This window comes from Physcomitrium patens, chromosome 16, assembly GCF_059467195.1.
Source record: "Physcomitrium patens ecotype Gransden chromosome 16, ASM5946719v1, whole genome shotgun sequence".
NCBI classification, from domain to species: Eukaryota; Viridiplantae; Streptophyta; class Bryopsida; order Funariales; family Funariaceae; genus Physcomitrium; species Physcomitrium patens.
Window position 1 is genome coordinate 14,191,911 of NC_143425.1, and position 18,666 is coordinate 14,210,576.

Here is an 18,666-nt window from a genome sequence, read left to right on the forward strand (position 1 = left end):
ATGGGCAAAATTGATTCTCAAACTCTGTCTCAAACTCCTTCTAGTCACAAAATTCACCTTGAACTCCATAGCTTTGAACTCAATAAGGCCACCAAATGGCTGCTATATCCCTCAAATAGTTGGCTGAATATATAATTTTTTTAGTGGTATTTGCTCTGGATAGTTGGAGGTATTGTTACAAGTTGAAGAGCCATTGACATACATCTTCTTGTCTTGAAGTTCCAAAGTATGTACTATGCTTACTCAATTTCAATCTGGCAAATATCGACTCTCTTATCTTTGAAGCTTCTATTTGGCCTTGCAAAGTAGCTATCTGGCCTAAGAGGCATTGTATTTGAGCCTCTATCTAGGATTGCTCCTCTACATCTCCCATACTATAATTTCTCCAATAGACTCCACTATTGTAATATCTTTTCATCTCCCAATTGACTTTTTAAAAGTAGCTCGTAATAGCCTCAATACAGTACCCAATGTAACCACAACAACTGACCTTAGACTATATGATGACTACTAATATGCTACCAAAAATAAATAGTCTAATACTCGCTCTAATATCAATAAAACATGACCAAATTATTTCAAAAACCTAAGATCCTTCTAGTCCACAGCAACATAAAATCTCATTACGAAATATGACAAAATAGACCAAAATAGAATTGAACGGAACTACACAAAATAAGACATGAAAGACAACTGAGCAAATGGAAACAAAACAGAACAAAACTGAACAAAAGGATCCAAAACCAAACTTTACTAAGAAAAAAGATCTGAAGCCATATTTGACCAGATGTCCCAAAAGACCCTGGCCAGTCCTATTTATACCTTGTCCTACCACCCTAGACTTTTTAGAATGTTCCTATGTGGTGGAATCCACCTAATTAACCACTATAAATTTCTTTTTTATAAGGTTTTATGATAGGCTCCACTTGGATAACGGCCCTAAGCCTTTTCTAGAAGGTTCCATGGTGGGCCTCATCTAAATAATCATACTAAATTCTTCTAAAATATTCCATGGTGGATTCCACTTCATCTACTAACTTAATCCTAATTCTAGAAACTTCCATAGTTCTAACTATCTATATAATTATCTTTTCTTTATCTTGTTACAATGGTCTTATAATAGATCCTAAAAAAATTCAAACTATAATAGATTAAAAAGATTCTAAAAATAATAGAACAAACTTAAGTAGAATAAAGAAATTAAAAAAGAATTTAAATTTTTAAAGATAATTTTTATTTTATATTAATTTCATATAGCATTGACTTTTTCAAAGCATTTTATTATAGAAATAGATGTATTGTACTTTGTCTTGGATATAATATTAACAAAAATAGAAGAAAATGACAAACTTCATCTAAAAAATTATTTAGCAGCCAAGATGAACTAAAAAAAAAAAAAAAAAAAAAAAAAAAAAAAAATTATGCAATTATAGATTTATTTCAAAAAATGGCATCATTATTTAGAAGATGTTTTTAGTTCAATGACTATTTATATGGATCACAAGAACCTTAAGTGTTTTATGTTAGCATGCATCTTGAATTATTGGCATATCAATTAGAGTATGTCTATGTTAAGATTTGTATTCAATAGAACTTATCAACTAAGAAAACAATTATGGTGTTTTATTTCTATAGATTTTATCATTGATCTTTCAATCTCAAATTCATATGATTCTATATTTGTGATAGTAGATTATTTCATTAAGATGGTACATTTTGTACTATATACAAAATATATCACATGTGAAGAACAATTAAATTTTTTCTTGACAATATTTATTACTATTATGGATTACCAAGGTATATTTTATCTAATAGAAGAATTCAATTTATTTTAAGATTTTGGAAAATCTTTTTCAAGATATTGAAGGTAGACATAAAATTATCTTTGACTTTCCATTCTTAAATTGATGGACAAATTAAACATATAAATCAAGTCTTCAAGCAATATCTAAGATACACCATTAACTGCCATCAAGATGATTATACAATTTTTTTTTTATTAGTAAAAATTTGCCTACAAAAATATAATACATTGACCTTTCTATGCAAATTATGGTTATTATTCACTACTTAATACTTTTAACTTTACAAAAGTTGATAATTTTGCAATGGAAGATCAGACAACTTATTTATCAATTTTTTTAATTCTAATTTAAATATTATATAAGATTGTGAAAGAATAAAATTGAATTACATTTCTATAATATAAAATAATTTAAGTACATAATCAAGGATCACACCTTTATACCAAGAAGTACATTGTTATACTATTCATTAAATACATAATTAATTTTTTTACAATAAATAAATAAATATATACATAAATAACATCGCCCGGGGGTAGTGGTGTGAGCCTTAAACTCTGATCACACCACTGCTGATGTCGAGTTGCAGTGACATAAAGCAGTTCGACTGGGGTAGTGGCCTTTTGATGAAGAATGTAAAAACTCATCGCCATCCTCACTTATGTGCTTCAACGACACCTGCAGAGCAAAAGGATACAATTCGAAGTAGACTTTCCCTGCATCCATCAATTTGTCCACACTGCGCTTCTACTTATGGAGTTCAAAGCGATCACCGTATTGAACGGACGGGTTGCAGCCTCGTGTGGGACAGTCAATCAGCATATAACCACACTTCCTCACATCCTGCCCTTTCAAGAACAAGGGGAAGATTTCTGAACATCCCAATTTCGCATCCTTGCAGCTCGCTCGCACTCCGAAGAAGCTAGGCTTAAAGGCAAGGTTTCGTGAACAGAGCTTCTCAAACTACACGAAGCTTACCGCTCAATGCCTTAACAAACTTCGTTGACGCAACAGCCTTTACACCCAAGTGACCTAATGGACAATCTGGCCTCGCACTATAATACAATGAGGTAGACGACGTGGGAAAAAAACCACCAAATTAAACCACCAGTTGGTTCGGTGACGAAATATGTGGCCACATCATCAAGGAAATGAGGTGAGATGGCATGCCAGCTAGGGTTAAGCCTCACTCTGACAAGCACGTGTGAACAATGCTCTCCTCCCTTGTATCGAGCTCCCTCTGAGTTGCCTGTGCTGCGTCCATCTGGCCCGTGCATCTGACTCATAGTTGTCTCTAGAAGCAACCTCGGGAGTAGGACGAAGCCGATTTTCAATTTGCGAAAGCGTGAGCTCTTGTTGATCAACATTGGTGAGGTGGGTTTCAGATCTGAGCTAACAGAGCGCTTGATCTCTTATTTTCATTTCAGGAAGTAGCGTTAAATTGGGTTTGTGTCGAGGGTTGGGGGATTTGGTAATTGAGATGTTTTTGGGGATTGCTGTTTTCCTAAGTGTGACGTGGTCGACCTAACTGCGTTGAATTCTACTGGATTGCTACGGCATGGATAGATGAGATTTTGGCTGCTCGTTTTGTCAGTGTCCCCGTTTTTTTCATTTCTGATTATGTTTCTTCGCGAAGGGATCGGACATCTTGAAAGATTTGAAGGTAGTGCTGTGTTACGTGCTAGGTATCCGGAGGTACCCAAATGTGCAGGGTTTGATAGCTACCGAATAATCTTAACTTCGGTTCGTTAGTCCCTGTATTTGATGTATATTTATATAGTTTGCAAGTGAGGAGATAGCAAGCTCTGGAAATTTATGGTGTAGCATTTCTTGGCGTGGAAGTAACTTCTAGCGGAGAAGAGTTAGCAGTATTAAGTAGACTTCAGTTGTTGCGACGAAGTAATGTCTTCTAGTTTTAATTGAGCAGGCGCGATCACATCCCAAGTGATACAAATTTGTTGGATTAAATCAGCATGGGCGTCAATGACAATTCGATGGAGCAGCAGTTGGAGAGGTTGTGGGAGGAGCAAGGTGAAAATGTAGGAGTTCCGCAAAAGGTGCGAGAACTCCTCAATGCGGCATTTACGAAAGTTCCAGTCTCATCATTCCCCAAGCTTCCTTGTGGCAAAGGTACTTGTGTCATCGCTGATTTGCTCGACTCTTTTACTTTTTCATTTGTTTGGCAAGGTTCATGTTACTCTCATCTGTCGTTGCACTAGTTCAAAATGTGGGCAGAGACTGGATCGCGAGTGGTTGATTTGGTATGCTTTGTTGGCATTGTCGGGATTCGTATTGTCCTTTTATTTATTTCAAGTATTCCTCATTTCTTTCTTTCTTTCTTTCTGTCTTGCTCACGAGCAATTTAGGACTTATTAAACAATTTGCTGGATCGCAGTGCTGGAAATCTCAGGCGATGCGTCCATATCAGATGCTGTGCACCTGCTTGCAGAAAATAACATCTTTTCAGCTCCTGTGAAGGACCCGCATGCGACTTCTAACGATCCATGGTCTGTACAATACATTGGCATCGTTGATTATGCCTCTATTATTTTATGGGTGCTAGAGCAGGCTGAGTTGGCTGCAGCTGCGATAGCTACTGGATCAGCCACAGCTGCGGGCATGGGAGCTGGAGCTCTAGGTGCACTTGGAGCCCTTGTGCTTGGGCTTACTGGTCCATTTGCCATTGCTGGTGTTGCAACAGTTGCTGTTGGGGCTGCAATTGCAGGTCAGTTAAATTATCGGAACTTGGCTCGACCATATTTTCGGCTTGTGTTTCATTCTACGTACATTCTTTCCCGATTTGTCTTCTCGTTCTAGCGATTCTTTGAGTTCCTGTGCATTTTTCTGAGAAGTGCCTTGTGCGTCCCTTTGTCTGACTGTAGGTGGAGCTGTAGTAGAAAGAGGTGTTAAGGACGCATCATCTGCAGTGGACAGCCTTGGTGAAGATTTTTACAAGCTCATTCTTGAAAATGAGCCATTCAAATCCACCAAAGTATGTTAGTGTTTTATTGCTACCTGCTTGTTTTGTATACTTGTATGTTATTCCTTGTTTAAACGTTGATTAAACATATATCAGAAGCATGCCAATCTCGATTCTGAGATTACTGATCGTTTTTGATGTTGTATTGAGGTCATTACACAATTTATCTAATTCACGCAGGTGGAGGAAATCACAAGGTCTTACAGATGGGCTCCATTTCTGCCGGTTCAACATGATGACTCTATGCTGACTGTGCTACTGTTGCTTACTAAATTTCGACTGCGGAGCATTCCAATCGTAGATATTGATCACGGTATCGTTCAGAATATGATCTCTCAATCATCAGTTGTGAGAGGGTTCTCTCAATGCAAGGGTCGCGATTGGTTTGATTGCCTTGCCGGAAAATCGATCCAACAACTCGGCCTTCCTGTCATGGCGCCTGATCAGGTACTCTGTTTAGAAATACAACATAGGAAGTGGTTAAGTTAGTCTTTTTCCTTTTCTATTATTTTTATTTTTATGGTAGTGACAGTTGAGGCAAACATTCACCCTGCCTTTGTAAAGGTTTGATTAAGATATTCTGGAATGTTAAAGCCTTCTTGTTGGATGGCATACAGGTAGTGTCTGTAGATGCAAGCAAATTGGTGTTGGAAGCTTTCAAATTGATGAAGGAGAAGGGTATTGGAGGCCTTCCTGTTGTGGCTGGTCCTGATCATCACATTGTAGGAAGCATCAGCGTTCGCGATGTTCGGTTTCTATTGTTAAAATCTCATCTTTTTGCAAGACGCAGGTTAGTGTTGTGGAGTTCTTATACATATTTGCAGCTTTGTGTTTCCCTATTAACTTCGTTTCATTTGCTACATTTCTAGGAAACAAATTCTGACAAGGAAACTTAGTGTACTAGTCTTCATGACACTGTGAAGCAAACGATGTTTTGAATTTGTTTGACAGTCACTTGACCGTACTGGAGTTCATGAAAACGATTTCGGAGGTGGAGGCACAAGTCGGCACAACACCCCCTGTGACATGCGAAAAGTCGGATTTACTTGGGAAGGTGATAGAAACTTTGGCAAGCAAAAATCTGTACCGCATTTATGTAGTTGATGAGACCACTCGGTTATTGGGGGTCATTACGTTGCGAGACATTATCAGTTGCTTTGTGTCGGAGCCACCAGGTTTCTTCGATGGCTACTTTGGCGGAGCTTTCAAGGAAGCTTTTGAGAGATCAGAGGGCCACTTTGTATCGGGGTGAAGTGCTGTTGGTTGTTACCGTCGCTTCCCGAGAGGGAATTTCTTGTTCAGTTTGGCTGACGACTTCTGGCATTCAGTAACGGCCATATGGTTAGAAGTCAATTTACTATCTCTAATGAAGGTCTGTCAATTTAAAAAGAAATTAGTTGAAACCAACGTAAACAATTTGTAAAAGGTTGGCTCGGCTGTGAACTTGAGACTTGCACTGCTGTTTAAATGAAACACGGGCCAAGTACCTCGTCTTTGTTAAGTGTACTATTTTTGCCTGCACTGTCACTGTTATCAATGTTGCATTCATGCCATATTCAATGAGAACTATCGGGTAGCTCTGTATTGAATAGGTGTTGTGTATGGAATGGTGTGTATTGTATTCAAACCGAGTTCTTGTATTGGTTGGATATTTATTTGTTGAACTTGTTTTCGATCAGATCAGAGCGGTAACATAATCAGGCTTGTTGACTGTGTGGCAGTTCTAGTTTTACTACACGTCTTGTCTCTCCACCATAATCAAAGCAACTCCAGTTTCATGTGACTGTTGCAATCAGGGCGAGTTATTTAAAGATGAAGTTTATCATTTAAATGAAACATTTAGTGTTAAATATAGATTTACCCTTATTTGCAATGTGAGAATATCCATCAAAGCTATCTCCTCATCAAAGAAAACAAAAGATAAATGAAATTGTGACCCTGAAAATTTGTGCATACAAAAGAAAAATTATGGTAGGCAAAAACCATTATAGTTTTTTTTTTTTTTTTTTTTTTTTTCATACAAATAATAGTTATTTATTGATTTTTTCTATCTTGTTTGTGTAATAGATTTAGATGTTTTTTATTTTTATTTTTTATAATCAATTCTAAAATAAACATATAACTTATTGTTACTTGATTTTTTAATCTAGAATTATACTTTGTAAGAATATATATATTTATATATATAAATATATATATATACACACACTTACATACATTTTTTATATTTATTTTTTATTTACCATCTTTGTGGTGTCATTGTATGAAACCTCTTTAAGCTAAATATTTTTATTATTTTGATTGTAAATATATATATATATATATATATATATATATATGAAATTAACTACTAAATCAGGTTTTCTTATCAAATTGTCTTTATAACTTAATACATTTTTTTTGGGCTATATTGTATAAATTTTAGTGTTATTAATTTTTATATAAAGTTTTTTGAAAGATAGATTGTCATGTAAGATCCCTTTTATGTGTTTTGAATTCTTCTACTTTACCAAAAAAATTATATTTAATGGAAAATAAATTTCTAAGGTATAAATAAAATTAGAATTAATAAAAAAAAATCATTCAATTTATTTTTATATATGTTGATTTTATAACAATCAGTCCAACTATCTAATTTATGATTTGATCTGATGCATTCTTTAACTTGATTTCTTTTTTTATTCATTCTTTTAACTAAAAACATATATAAATTTTTGCTTATAGCTAATAAAATCTTAGAAAATTTTTAAATAGTTTTGTTGCAATTTTCTAGAATCTCGAAAGAAATTTTAGGAAAAACTTTTATATTCAAAAAAAAATGTAATTTAGATCTTTTTATTATGTTTTTTTAAAATAAATTAAATATTTCAATTCATATAAGCTGCATTTAGTAATATTTATACAATGACTCATTTTTATTTTACATCTATAAAATAGTTTTTAGCAAAAGTAAAATTATTATTATTTTATTTTTTTAATTTTTTTTCTTTCTATTTCTTTTGTACGAGCAAAAAATCCTTGAAAGATTAAGTTGTGATACATACATATATATATATATATATATATACATATCTATCTAGATTATAACATTTTTTTTGGGATACTTTCTTGTTTTATTAAGTAAACTTTGGAGATTATTTTTAATGAATGATAATTCAACAAATCACTTGAGCCCAAATGATCACTAAAGTCTTGAAATTTCTTTGAGAATGGTCAATTTTTTCACAGATATTCTAGTATATCATTGATAGTAAATCTGTTTTGTTTTATCCAACAGTTTGTGTAAAATTACCTCAGTTCTCGTTCTTATCAATAGAAAATAACATCAGTACTATCTCACTTAATTCAATTATCATCAAAAAATATTTGACACTCTATTGACACATTGATTCTGATAGTAAAACAGTGTGTTGGCTACATTTGTAGTATTTTCCAGAAGCAAAAACATCTAAAAGTGATCCATGTCATGGTTGCAAATGGTACTTACTGAAACTACTAAACTTGAACAGGTTTACATGCCACATTCCATAGTATCAAGTTCATAGGAGAAGCTTGAGCCAGCCATTACTTTGTAACAAATGACCTTAACTGCAGAACTTAGGCAATTAAAGACAGGTTTGTTATTTACATTACAATAAAAGGGGTTATTCACAATGTAGAGTTATGCAGGAAATCACACCTCCAGAACTGCCTGTTGCTGTTCGCACCCTTGAAAATGGAGGCTATCCCTTCAAGCAAACCAAGCACCCAAAGTTAGGTGGGGCTTCTGATGGTGTGAGTTTGAGAGATGGAGAAGCCGCAGCCACGTAGTCAGGATAAAGGGATGAGCTGGCATGCCAGCTAGGACAGTTGCTGCTCTGTATAGGCTGGATGTTTGTGTTATCTATCTTCACCGATGTGCTGTTGTAACCTCATCTCTCCCTGCGCTGTCCTGACTATGGCGCTTCCCCATTTCTCCCCTCTGGCTTTGCCCTCCGCCACCGCCACTGCCACCCTTCAGCACTTCCGAGAGCCTTTTCTTGACGCTAATCCTGTTTGCCTTGCACCCACTTTCGGAAGGGTCGTCAAATCGTCGCCGCCTCAGGTGAGGTCTGAGCTGAGAGCTTCAGCATTCTTGAGAGGGAGTGGGGAGGGACTCCTTGACCAGCGACGGGTGGGAGTTGGTGCCAGGAGGATGGATGGTAGTGCTCTTGAAGTTCACTCTGCTGCGAACTATCTGAAGGATGCTGCGAGGCAAACGGTTCGTTGTTTTATCCCTTAGTTGTGTGTTTCGACTGACAGAAGAGTGTTTTCAAGATAAAGCAGGCATTTGAGCTTGAGGGACCGCACGTGGGAAGCTTTCACTCCTGATGATTCCTTCGATTGAGCCTATCATTTAGTCTAGTGCAATCAATTCGAGGCACCTGAGATGCATGGAGTGGTTAAAGGGTATTTAAAATTCTTATCCGATCTCGATTGTAAATTATGCTGAGTCCTCAGCTTCTGTGAACCTCCGATTCTAGGGCATAAACGTGCGTTAATGGAATGTATTGTCCTCCGACTTATATATTGGCCAATTGGATGTCAATTCCAGAGGTTCTACAGCTGCGGACAGTTTTAGCACCATGTGCTGAGGAGTTATTTTCACTGATGGTTCCGGATGTACTTCAATGTGTCATTGGCAGAGTGCCTTCTTGTTTAATCATTGATTAACGATCATGAACTAAAAATGCGTCGCAAGCTGCAGAATACGCTTTGAAATTAAATATCCTAAATCTAGCGAGTTTGACGTTGAATTGTTGCCTGCGCAGGTAGACTACTTTGTGAAGAGTGGAATGTCTGTCGGTCTTGGAACAGGACACGCTTCTGGCATGGCCATTGCCTACATCGGCGAAAGGCTTAGAGATGGCACCCTCAGAGACATTATTTGTGTACCGATGTGAGTGTATTCAATTGCTATTCTAATTGTAACGTTTAATGCAATTCGGCGCCCGCCTTCCTTTGTAATGCGAAGTGAATTTTCTATCCGTGGCTTACGGATCATTGTCAATGCTCAGGTCAAGTGCAAGCGCTGCAGCCGCAGCCCAGGCAGGTGTACCGTTGACGACATTTGAGGACCAACCACAGGTGGAACCATCATATCTTCAGAGAATTTATCTCTTGATCATGTAGCATGCATTGCAATGTAAGAGTAAAACTGCAGATTGTACGTAGACAATGAAATTACCTTGTTGGTTGTCTGCTTACCTGGACTGTCTCGGCAGTTGGATGTTGCATTCGATGACGCAGACATGGTGCAAGAAGGTACTCTCTTTGCAGTTATCGGGCGTAAGGGAGTCGAAGGCCGCCAGTCAATCTTAAAGGAGAAAGTAAGGTGTGCTGGCCTCACTTCTCATCCTTCCCTCTCTCCGTTAGGTGGACACTTGCGAGTAGCCCTGTTTGAGAAGCTCAACGGAATCATTTTTAGAACGATCCCTTCTGAATTTCAAGGGTCAGCTGCAGTTAGTCATATGAGCCTATAGTTGAAAGGAGGTAGAAAACTGAATTTCAAATGCTTTTGAATCAGTTTTTTATCTAGAGGTTGTAACGTCCATGCTGAGCATTTCTGTTGGGCAGGCTATAATGCAAGCAGCGAAGCAGTTAGTTTTCATCATTGACGAGAAACAATTCGTGGGCAAGTTGGAGGGTGCAGTGCCTGTCCTTATTCAACAGGTATACTATTTTCGCTCTGCAGCTTCTCAATCGACGGCTTTGATAGTTGCTGAGAGAATGCACATGGTTGTGATATGTCATTTAGGTTAATGGTTCACGCTGCAACCAATCTAGCATCACATCAATGCACCTTTTTCTAAATATTGAGCTCTCGATTGCTTTCCTATGCAGGAAGACTGGTTAGATGTGGCAGAAGAAATCGATGACATGTTTCTGGGCGATGCAGAGGTATAGTTACGTATGAGAAGTCGTAAGATATGATTCGTAGAAAATCTGAACTTGTTCTTGATTCTGGTGGGATGTGAAACATTTTGGTCCTGGGATCCTTCAGCTCTGCTCCTACAATCCTTCAGCATTGCGTGAATGCGAGGTCCAGTTCTGACTCACCTTCTCATGCAGGTCTGGAGACGGCCAAGCTTTGGAGAAGCAGGACCATTGGGTGGTGATAATCCGCTAATCACACCTGAAGGGCACTTTTTGCTGGACGTGATCTTCACGACTCCTATTACTACTGCAGGTTCAACAATCCTCTCAAACTTGGAGATTTTCCATGTGTGCATCTTTTGAATGACGCCGTCTCATGTGGAATTAGGAATCTGATAATAAAAGAACGGACGGTTATAGCCTCCACTTATCAAACAATTTGGGACGTGGATGCAGCTGACGTGGTAGAGAACTTGGAGACTGTACCAGGAGTCATGGGACATGGTCTTGTGATGGATGTAGCGTAAGTTGCTTCAACCTGTTAAAACTTGACACGCTGATGCAGTGCATGTGAATCTTGTACATTTTTCTTTTCTCCCATACGTGTTTCTTACCCATAGCAACGGTTCTTTACTATTTGCAACATGGTTGCAGTTTTCTTCTAACTCCACCATGTAATCCTATGGGCTGTTGCACTCCTTGTATTTTTCTCGTTGCAGGTATGCTGCAGCTGTGGCAAGTCCTACAGGGATGAAACTCAGAACATCTTTATTCAAAACTGCGTTCACTGCAATGGAGTGAATACTTGAAGGATGAAGTAGAGTATACACGGTGCAACGCTTAGTACTACCTCGAGAAGTATAGCTCAAATTGATCGACGTTATGCAAACAGTATGCATCGTTTTGAGAAAAAAGTTATGCAAATTCTTCATCTTTAATCAACAGTGATCAACGGTCACATTTCTTAAACACCGCCGTAGTGATAAAGTAGAAAAGGAGCTGGATCTGTAAAGCTTACTCTTATTGGCACCCATCCTGAATTGAGGAAATCATTTTACACCTTACCAAGCAGATCGAATGTCCATATTTGGGTGCGATACCATTCTGGCAACAAAAAGTTACACTAATCTTGTGTGTTATTATTACATGGGCCTCGGAGAAGACACATATCAACAATTTTGCTGTCTGGTAGACAAAATTTGAACCATTTTGATCCATTCTCACATTCAGGCTCCAGTTTAATGATCTATTTTGCCAACTTTGGCAAACAACTATTAATGAACGATCAACTTTATGAAATTTAGCAACATTCAAATTGTAAAGTTTATCAAAACTAATTTTTTAATTTGATTTGAAAGATATTTGGTTTAAACTAGAAGCCTATAAATAAGATATATGAAAATGATTCATGGTAAAAGGAGTGGCAATCAATGCATGGATAACTCAAGCAAATAACAAAATCTTGATCTACCTCTATCCTACAATTTACATCAAGAAATATATGTGGCCACTTGTTGATACAAATCATTCCACCAATATTGGTTGTACAATATGGAATATGTCTAATACTCTTCAAAATATCCAAGCTCTTCATGCACTTGCCATACCAAAGAAGCTCTTTTATTTGGCTTTAGAATTGTGATCCTAGCTCCATTAGGCCACATACAAAATAAAAACTTATTTTCTTAATAAAACCTTGTTATTTAGTGACTAATTCCTATCTCTTTTTATATAGAGACAGTTGAAGGAAATATTCCTTATAAAAGCTTATATAAGACTACTAGATCTTCCCACTCATTACTAATTACTTGGTTCTAATTCAATTCTTTATCTAAATTTTAATAAAAGATGATAATTATAGAACCTAACATCAAAGTCAAGTATAAGGTTGCATACCATCCAAAGACCGCCTCTCTATTACAATCTCCATACTATCTAGCTTTAGTTAAGTCCTCTTTTAAATGACTTGGATTAGAAAAAAAAAATCTATTAATATCCAAATTAGTATTGTCTATCCAATGCACAACCTCAAAGTCATATTTTTGAAGCAATAAAGTCTATCTAGCAAATTTACTAATAAGCTTGTGTTATTCTATAAGCCACTTCAAAGATTGATGGTCAATTACCAATATAAATTATTAACCATACAAGTAAGGTGAGAAGTGAATAATGACCCAAAGTATTGCCACTTCTACTACACTCTAATCAATATGTAGTTGGAAAGGTTTAATAGCATCTGGACATTGAAGTACAAAAGCAAAACCTAATTTTTGCTTAAACATGTCAAATGCATATTGTTTCTCACGACCTTAAGTCCATGGTTGATCCTTGTCCATGAAAATAGTAAAAAACTTGGCAATCAAACTAAAGTTCTTAATAAATCTTTAATATTAATTTATCAACCAAAAAAAAACTTGAAGTTGCGAAACATTACTTGGTGCAAAGAATTTTTGCAAGCATCTATTTTTGTTGACTGCATGTCAAGACTTCTTGAAATAATCATATGACTTGAGTATGGTAGCTATTTGTAGAAGAATTTATACTTTCTATAATACAAGCATAATTTCTATTATAATAATTTTTCAAATATTACTTCTAAATGTCTCACATGATCTTATAGATTGCTATTAAAAATAATAAACCATTAAAATAGCATCTAATAAATGACAATTAAGATAGCACCTAATCCATCATCCTTTAAAACTCAATAGGTGCATTCTTGAGGCCAAATAGAAGAAACTTTTAATAATAGAGTTAATCTATGCTATTTTGATCAACTCTTCAAAATATTACCTTTATGTAATCTTCAATAAGTAATGGTAATTGGTGATAACTAGATATAAAATCCAATATAGTAAATACTTAAGAAAATCCTATTGTATGAAATAACTCTTTTAGTATTGACATTGGATACCAATTAGACTTGATTTTATGATTAATTTGAAGATAGTCTCTACACATTTGCTTCTCTATCTATTTGCTAAAGCCATTCTTCTTCTAAGGCATAATTGTAGTACAAGCATACTTTCCATTGGAAAACTCAATTAAGCCTATAGCCAATAATTCTTAGTAAGAAGTATGGATGTTAGTTTTTTCTAAGATATTAAGCTTCTAAGGTTGTCAAAAGATTGAATAATTATCTTCCAACTAGATGTGAATAGATTTGCCTCTATAACTTTTAAGGTCTTTAATGCTAAAAACAAAAAAATTCTAATACAAGCAAATGAAATCATGTATCTTTTGTGCTTTGGCACCAATAAGATATGGTCCTAATTCCAATGGCCACTCAACAAACTTTGTGGTATTTTTTTCACTAATAAAGTACCACTATATGTTGGTATAGCCTTTAATTGCTAATTTGCTAAAAAAATAACTCCTATGCCTCCAACATCCTCAGTTATAGCCAAATGATGGGCTTCATCACTATAATATGTATTTGAATTGACAATATTAATAGGACATAGAATATCTTCTAGAAATAAATTCCATGAGAAAATCTCTTGAGTATTTTTTTTTTTTCAGCCTTTGGCTAAAGTAACAAAGACACATTGAGCTTATAGCTCATTATTTGTATGCTACTTTAAGTAAAAAAGTAACTAAGATTCTTTAATTTTAGTAAGTTCAAGAGCCATTGTTCCTTGAGTGTTGTTCTTTGACTTTAAAGTATTAAAATAGTCATTAAAATACTTTTGAATCATAAGGCATATGCCAAAAATCTATACTAGAGTGTCAAAGTCCATAGCCTAATTTAAGAAAAAAATATCTCTTAGTGATATCATAAGCAACCTTGGTACCAATGAAAAAGCCTTTGGCATACCATTTTCATCAACATTAGGTTCGTTATAGATTTAAAAATTAGCATCTTAAACCATGCCAAGTCCATGTGCCCAAAATACAAATGATATGAGAAATATTACAAAGATTAGAAATGCATCATGAGGTGCCTCTACCTTACTAACTAAGGCAAGAGAAGGCTCATCATCCTTAATGACAATCAATAAAATATAATTATCATGTAAGGTGTCATCAATTTGACATCAAAGAAGTTGTTTGACTCTAAAAAGTATTATTGTAAGTATGTGAGACAAGGCCATGTTGCTTTAAATCTAACAAGGTTGATGGGTATAAGAGTCCAAATCCACTACATCTAAAAAATTTGAAAGACTAAGGAATTGGTGAATATATTGACCAAATTTTAATACTTATATTTTGATGGTTTTTTTATAGAGTTTTATTTTCAAAAATATATCCATGTGGTGTGGTTTAATGCACAAACCACTATTATGTAAGTTGCATAAAATTTATAAATAAACTAAATCAATGATCATCTAAAACTTACCTTATTCAAGTATGTAAATGATATTAATAAGGCCATTAATAAATCAACAAATCAATATTATTTAATTTTTTCAAATCTTTACTATTAATGAAGGTGATATTTCAAGGAAATTTACTAAAATAACAAAGAATAGTAAAAAGTTGAAATTTCTTAGTTATTAAACTAACAATTTTTGGATGTGATATTAAGCTACTTGATTAGGCACATTTTTGGTATCCATATGAATGTACTATCTAACAATAAGTCCAAACCCCACTATTACTACCAAACATGTATTAATACCTATAAAGAGCTCCACAAAGGTAATACCTTCATCTTATAGATATAAATGAATAGCTTGAATAAATATAAATAACAAAAAATAATTTAATAACTTTAAAATATCTAATGAAGATATGATCTCTTAACATTAGCAAGAGAGTTTTATACATATTTTCTATAGAAGAGATGGATCTTTTCAATATCTTACATAACTTTTAAAGATAATGAATTATTTGATTCTATAGAATTGGATATAAATACTAATATTTTTTTGATAGAATTGCTCTACAAAGAAAGTTTGATGCTAATACATTACAACCAAATAAGGTTTCTATTGATATAATCATAATAATTGTTACAAATGTTATTAGAATGATTTTTTATTTTTATTTTTTATTTTTTTTTATCACTAATAGACCATCCTGGTGTAATTTATATTTTTTTAATCTAATTATCTAAACCAAAACCAAATAGATAAAGTGCATACTAATCAACTAAAATATCATAATTGGTGGCACTAATGACTTCTACATTAGAGATAAGTATGAGTAAAGTGGTTTAAATCTAATACAAAATATAAAATACAATGGCCGCTTAGTATAATTGGTAGCTTGCTTCATACTTCTTAAAGTAATAATAGTAATATGACAAGATTATAATTTTTAATAATGAGTCTTATATCTTGAAAAAGCCGCTTATTATTAATAACTAATTGAGCATCAAAATCCATCATAATATATAAAGGTGTGGCACAAGTGATATTACTACTAGTACAGTTAATAATAAATATATTATGTCATTAACTAATTGTATAAGTTAAAAATATAAGTTTCAACATTCTTGAGCACGTCTAATAATAATGTTGGACAAAAATGCTATTCATATACCTAATAGGACCTCACATGAAGGATTCATATTTATTTCTATTAAGTAACTTTCATTAAATATAACAATAGTTTCATCTACATACTTTACTTATAATTTAGCCAAATCATCTTCAATTGAAGGCTTTGTGACTATTTGAGCCATTTGTAAAGATGGTATTGGCACCTTGATTTCTAATATTTTACCAGCAAATTAAAAAATCTCTACTTATTTAAATTTTGGAGCCAAATTAGTAGTGAAAAATATAGGCATATTCAATACTTTGTAAGCCAAAGTATATAGTGTGTCTTTAATATTAGTATCTCCATCTTATATTGAAGTTGAAATAAAAGGCCTTATTGCAAAATTAGCATTTGTAAGGCCAAATAATAATAAAAATTACATATGAGTACTAAGATCTCCACAATTACTTGAATAGCTAGATAAAATTTTAATTGCCTTGCTTGTTGTAGGTACATTATTCTTAGCCATTCTTTGAAGACATGTGATAGTTACAACTACTATTTGTTTTAATGCACCGAATATATGATTTTTTAAAGTAAAAAAACTTGTTCTACTTCTAAAATTAATATAAAATATAATAACTTGGCATAATAAAATATTATTATTGAATATTTTTTTAGCTTGGAAATTTTAGCTTCTAAGGTTTTTTTCCTATTTAAAACAAGTTTCTTGTATGAATATAAAATGAAGCAATTATCCTTGTTGTAATTGACTTAATCTAATGAGTATAATTCAATTTCTTCTTAGGTCTTGACACATCTATCATCCTAACAACCATATCAATATCATCATACTAATAAAAGATCCTATTGTATTTTTTAACTTCAAAAAATGCTTGTGCCAATATTGTCTTACCATCATAGTATCATGGATATGAATTTCAAAGAACTAAAAGATCAATAAATTCTTGTATCACTTAAAAAGACTAAAAAATCATTCAAAGATGGAATAATATTAAACTAAAGTAGGTGTTTTCAAAGATAAAAAGACTAGAAAGTTTTGAAATAAGACTAAAGACTACAAAGGCTTTGATATGAATGAAAAAAGATTCATTCTTATCTTCAATATACTATCTAATAAAGAACTACATAGCAACGTTCTATAGAACATTTAATATATTTTTAATTTGCAAGACACGTGACTTAACTTGCAAGACAAGTTTTCTATATGTCTACCACATCCTTAGCTTATACCATAAGCTATTTATATGTGCAATATATGGCTCATTTATTAGCTAAGTTTTTAATCTATTAATCTACTATCAATATATATAAAGTAAAATATGCATCTATAAAGCTTTTAAGAAGCTTTGCCACAAAATAATATCAAATCCACCTATATTTATCTTCTATCGAGCACTTTTTATCTAAATAAATATATATTTATTCCTCCTTTTAGATACAAGTTCTATAAAGAAAAATCATCATATATTGAAAAAGTGCAAGATATGGCAACTTGTGTTTGTTACATATTCAGATCTTTGTTTCTTTTGAAGGTAAATAATAGGTCCTCTCAACTACCAATAATGTTTCATTCTAGGAAGGAAAGACCACTCTAATATTTGATCATTATCAAAGCCTTTGTAACTTCTTTCAAACAAAGCATTTATAACATTGTCAAGAGTTGTTTGTACCTCTAATAAAATCACCAAATATTGAAAGTCTCTTCTAACGTCATGATACCAAATGTATTATATATTGCTATCTATTTGGAGAAGAACATATTATTCTTAAGGATCTTCATTTCTATTACGTCATCTTGAAGGCTGTAGCAATTATAATGTTTCATTCAGTAATTGAATAAAAAATAGTATTTGAATTAAATTTATTGCTTATTGATTCCCTATTTTTTAGTACTACAAATATATAAAAACTAAAAATAAAGATAGAAGATAAAATGCTATCTTCTTTGGATTTTTTTTCTTTTTTAATAAAGATTTTCTATTTTTTATCTTAATTTTGATAAATATTGTTGAAAAAAAACATCAACATTTTTTGCTACATTTGCAAGATTCTTAGCTAACTCCCATGTACATTCACTAATATCATATCCACACTAATGAATAAGATATTTCAATTTATTTTAGCATTTCCTTGAATCTAAGACTTCTTCTACTTTAAAGTCTTATTTATTATCTACTTCTATAGGAAGAAGTGACATTTATTTTTTTTCCAAGATATTCACTATTTTATATGATTCAAGAAGAGATATATAAAATATATCATAGATCTTTATAGAATCAAATAGATGTAATTAATAAATCATTGGATTAAATTATATACAAATAGAAAATAATTTATGAATCACAAAATTGACTCACTTGAATATTTAGTATAAAAAAGATACTAATTGTATCTTTTATTATAATTTTTGTAAATTAATAGTAGAATTTTTATGAAAAATAGAAAATAGATTGTTAATAGTCGATATGCACCCTAGTATAGGAGTTATGAAGATACTTTTTTAAGATCAATAGGTTTTTTTTTTAAATTAGT

General features: G+C 33.4%; 2 protein-coding genes across 3 annotated transcripts; both read left to right on the top strand.

Moving 5' to 3' along the window:
* The first annotated feature begins 3,145 nt into the window (after nt 1-3,145).
* LOC112293869 (SNF1-related protein kinase regulatory subunit gamma-1-like) lies at nt 3,146-6,294 on the top strand. Of its 2 annotated transcripts, none has more exons than XM_024543802.3 (7): nt 3,146-3,471; nt 3,736-3,938; nt 4,204-4,533; nt 4,691-4,800; nt 4,969-5,235; nt 5,406-5,578; nt 5,740-6,294. In XM_024543802.3, exons 2-7 carry the CDS (start codon nt 3,782-3,784, stop codon nt 6,038-6,040), a joined length of 1,338 nt encoding a protein of 445 aa, XP_024399570.1. In that variant the 5' UTR covers nt 3,146-3,471; nt 3,736-3,781; the 3' UTR covers nt 6,041-6,294. The 2 variants fall into 2 exon arrangements, with proteins under 2 accessions (XP_024399570.1, XP_024399569.1); XM_024543801.3 differs by having other exon boundaries at nt 3,146-3,182.
* A 2,413-nt stretch (nt 6,295-8,707) lies between these two features.
* LOC112293097 (putative ribose-5-phosphate isomerase 4, chloroplastic) lies at nt 8,708-11,747 on the top strand. The gene is made up of 9 exons (XM_024542175.3): nt 8,708-9,028; nt 9,579-9,706; nt 9,825-9,894; nt 10,032-10,136; nt 10,384-10,479; nt 10,651-10,707; nt 10,879-10,996; nt 11,140-11,206; nt 11,403-11,747. The coding sequence occupies exons 1-9, from the start codon at nt 8,726-8,728 to the stop codon at nt 11,482-11,484; spliced, it is 1,026 nt and encodes a 341-aa protein (XP_024397943.2). The 5' UTR covers nt 8,708-8,725; the 3' UTR covers nt 11,485-11,747.
* The last annotated feature ends 6,919 nt before the right edge of the window (nt 11,748-18,666 follow it).

Coding starts and splice junctions, on each gene's coding strand:
- LOC112293869 (XM_024543802.3), top strand. CDS start 3,782: ATGGGCGTCAATGACAATTCGATGGAGCAGCAGTTGGAGAGGTTGTGG. Junction 3,939..4,203: donor CAAGCTTCCTTGTGGCAAAG/GTACTTGTGTCA, acceptor GCTGGATCGCAG/TGCTGGAAATCTCAGGCGAT. Junction 5,236..5,405: donor CTGTCATGGCGCCTGATCAG/GTACTCTGTTTA, acceptor GATGGCATACAG/GTAGTGTCTGTAGATGCAAG.
- LOC112293097 (XM_024542175.3), top strand. CDS start 8,726: ATGGCGCTTCCCCATTTCTCCCCTCTGGCTTTGCCCTCCGCCACCGCC. Junction 9,029..9,578: donor AGGATGCTGCGAGGCAAACG/GTTCGTTGTTTT, acceptor TTGCCTGCGCAG/GTAGACTACTTTGTGAAGAG. Junction 9,707..9,824: donor GACATTATTTGTGTACCGAT/GTGAGTGTATTC, acceptor GTCAATGCTCAG/GTCAAGTGCAAGCGCTGCAG.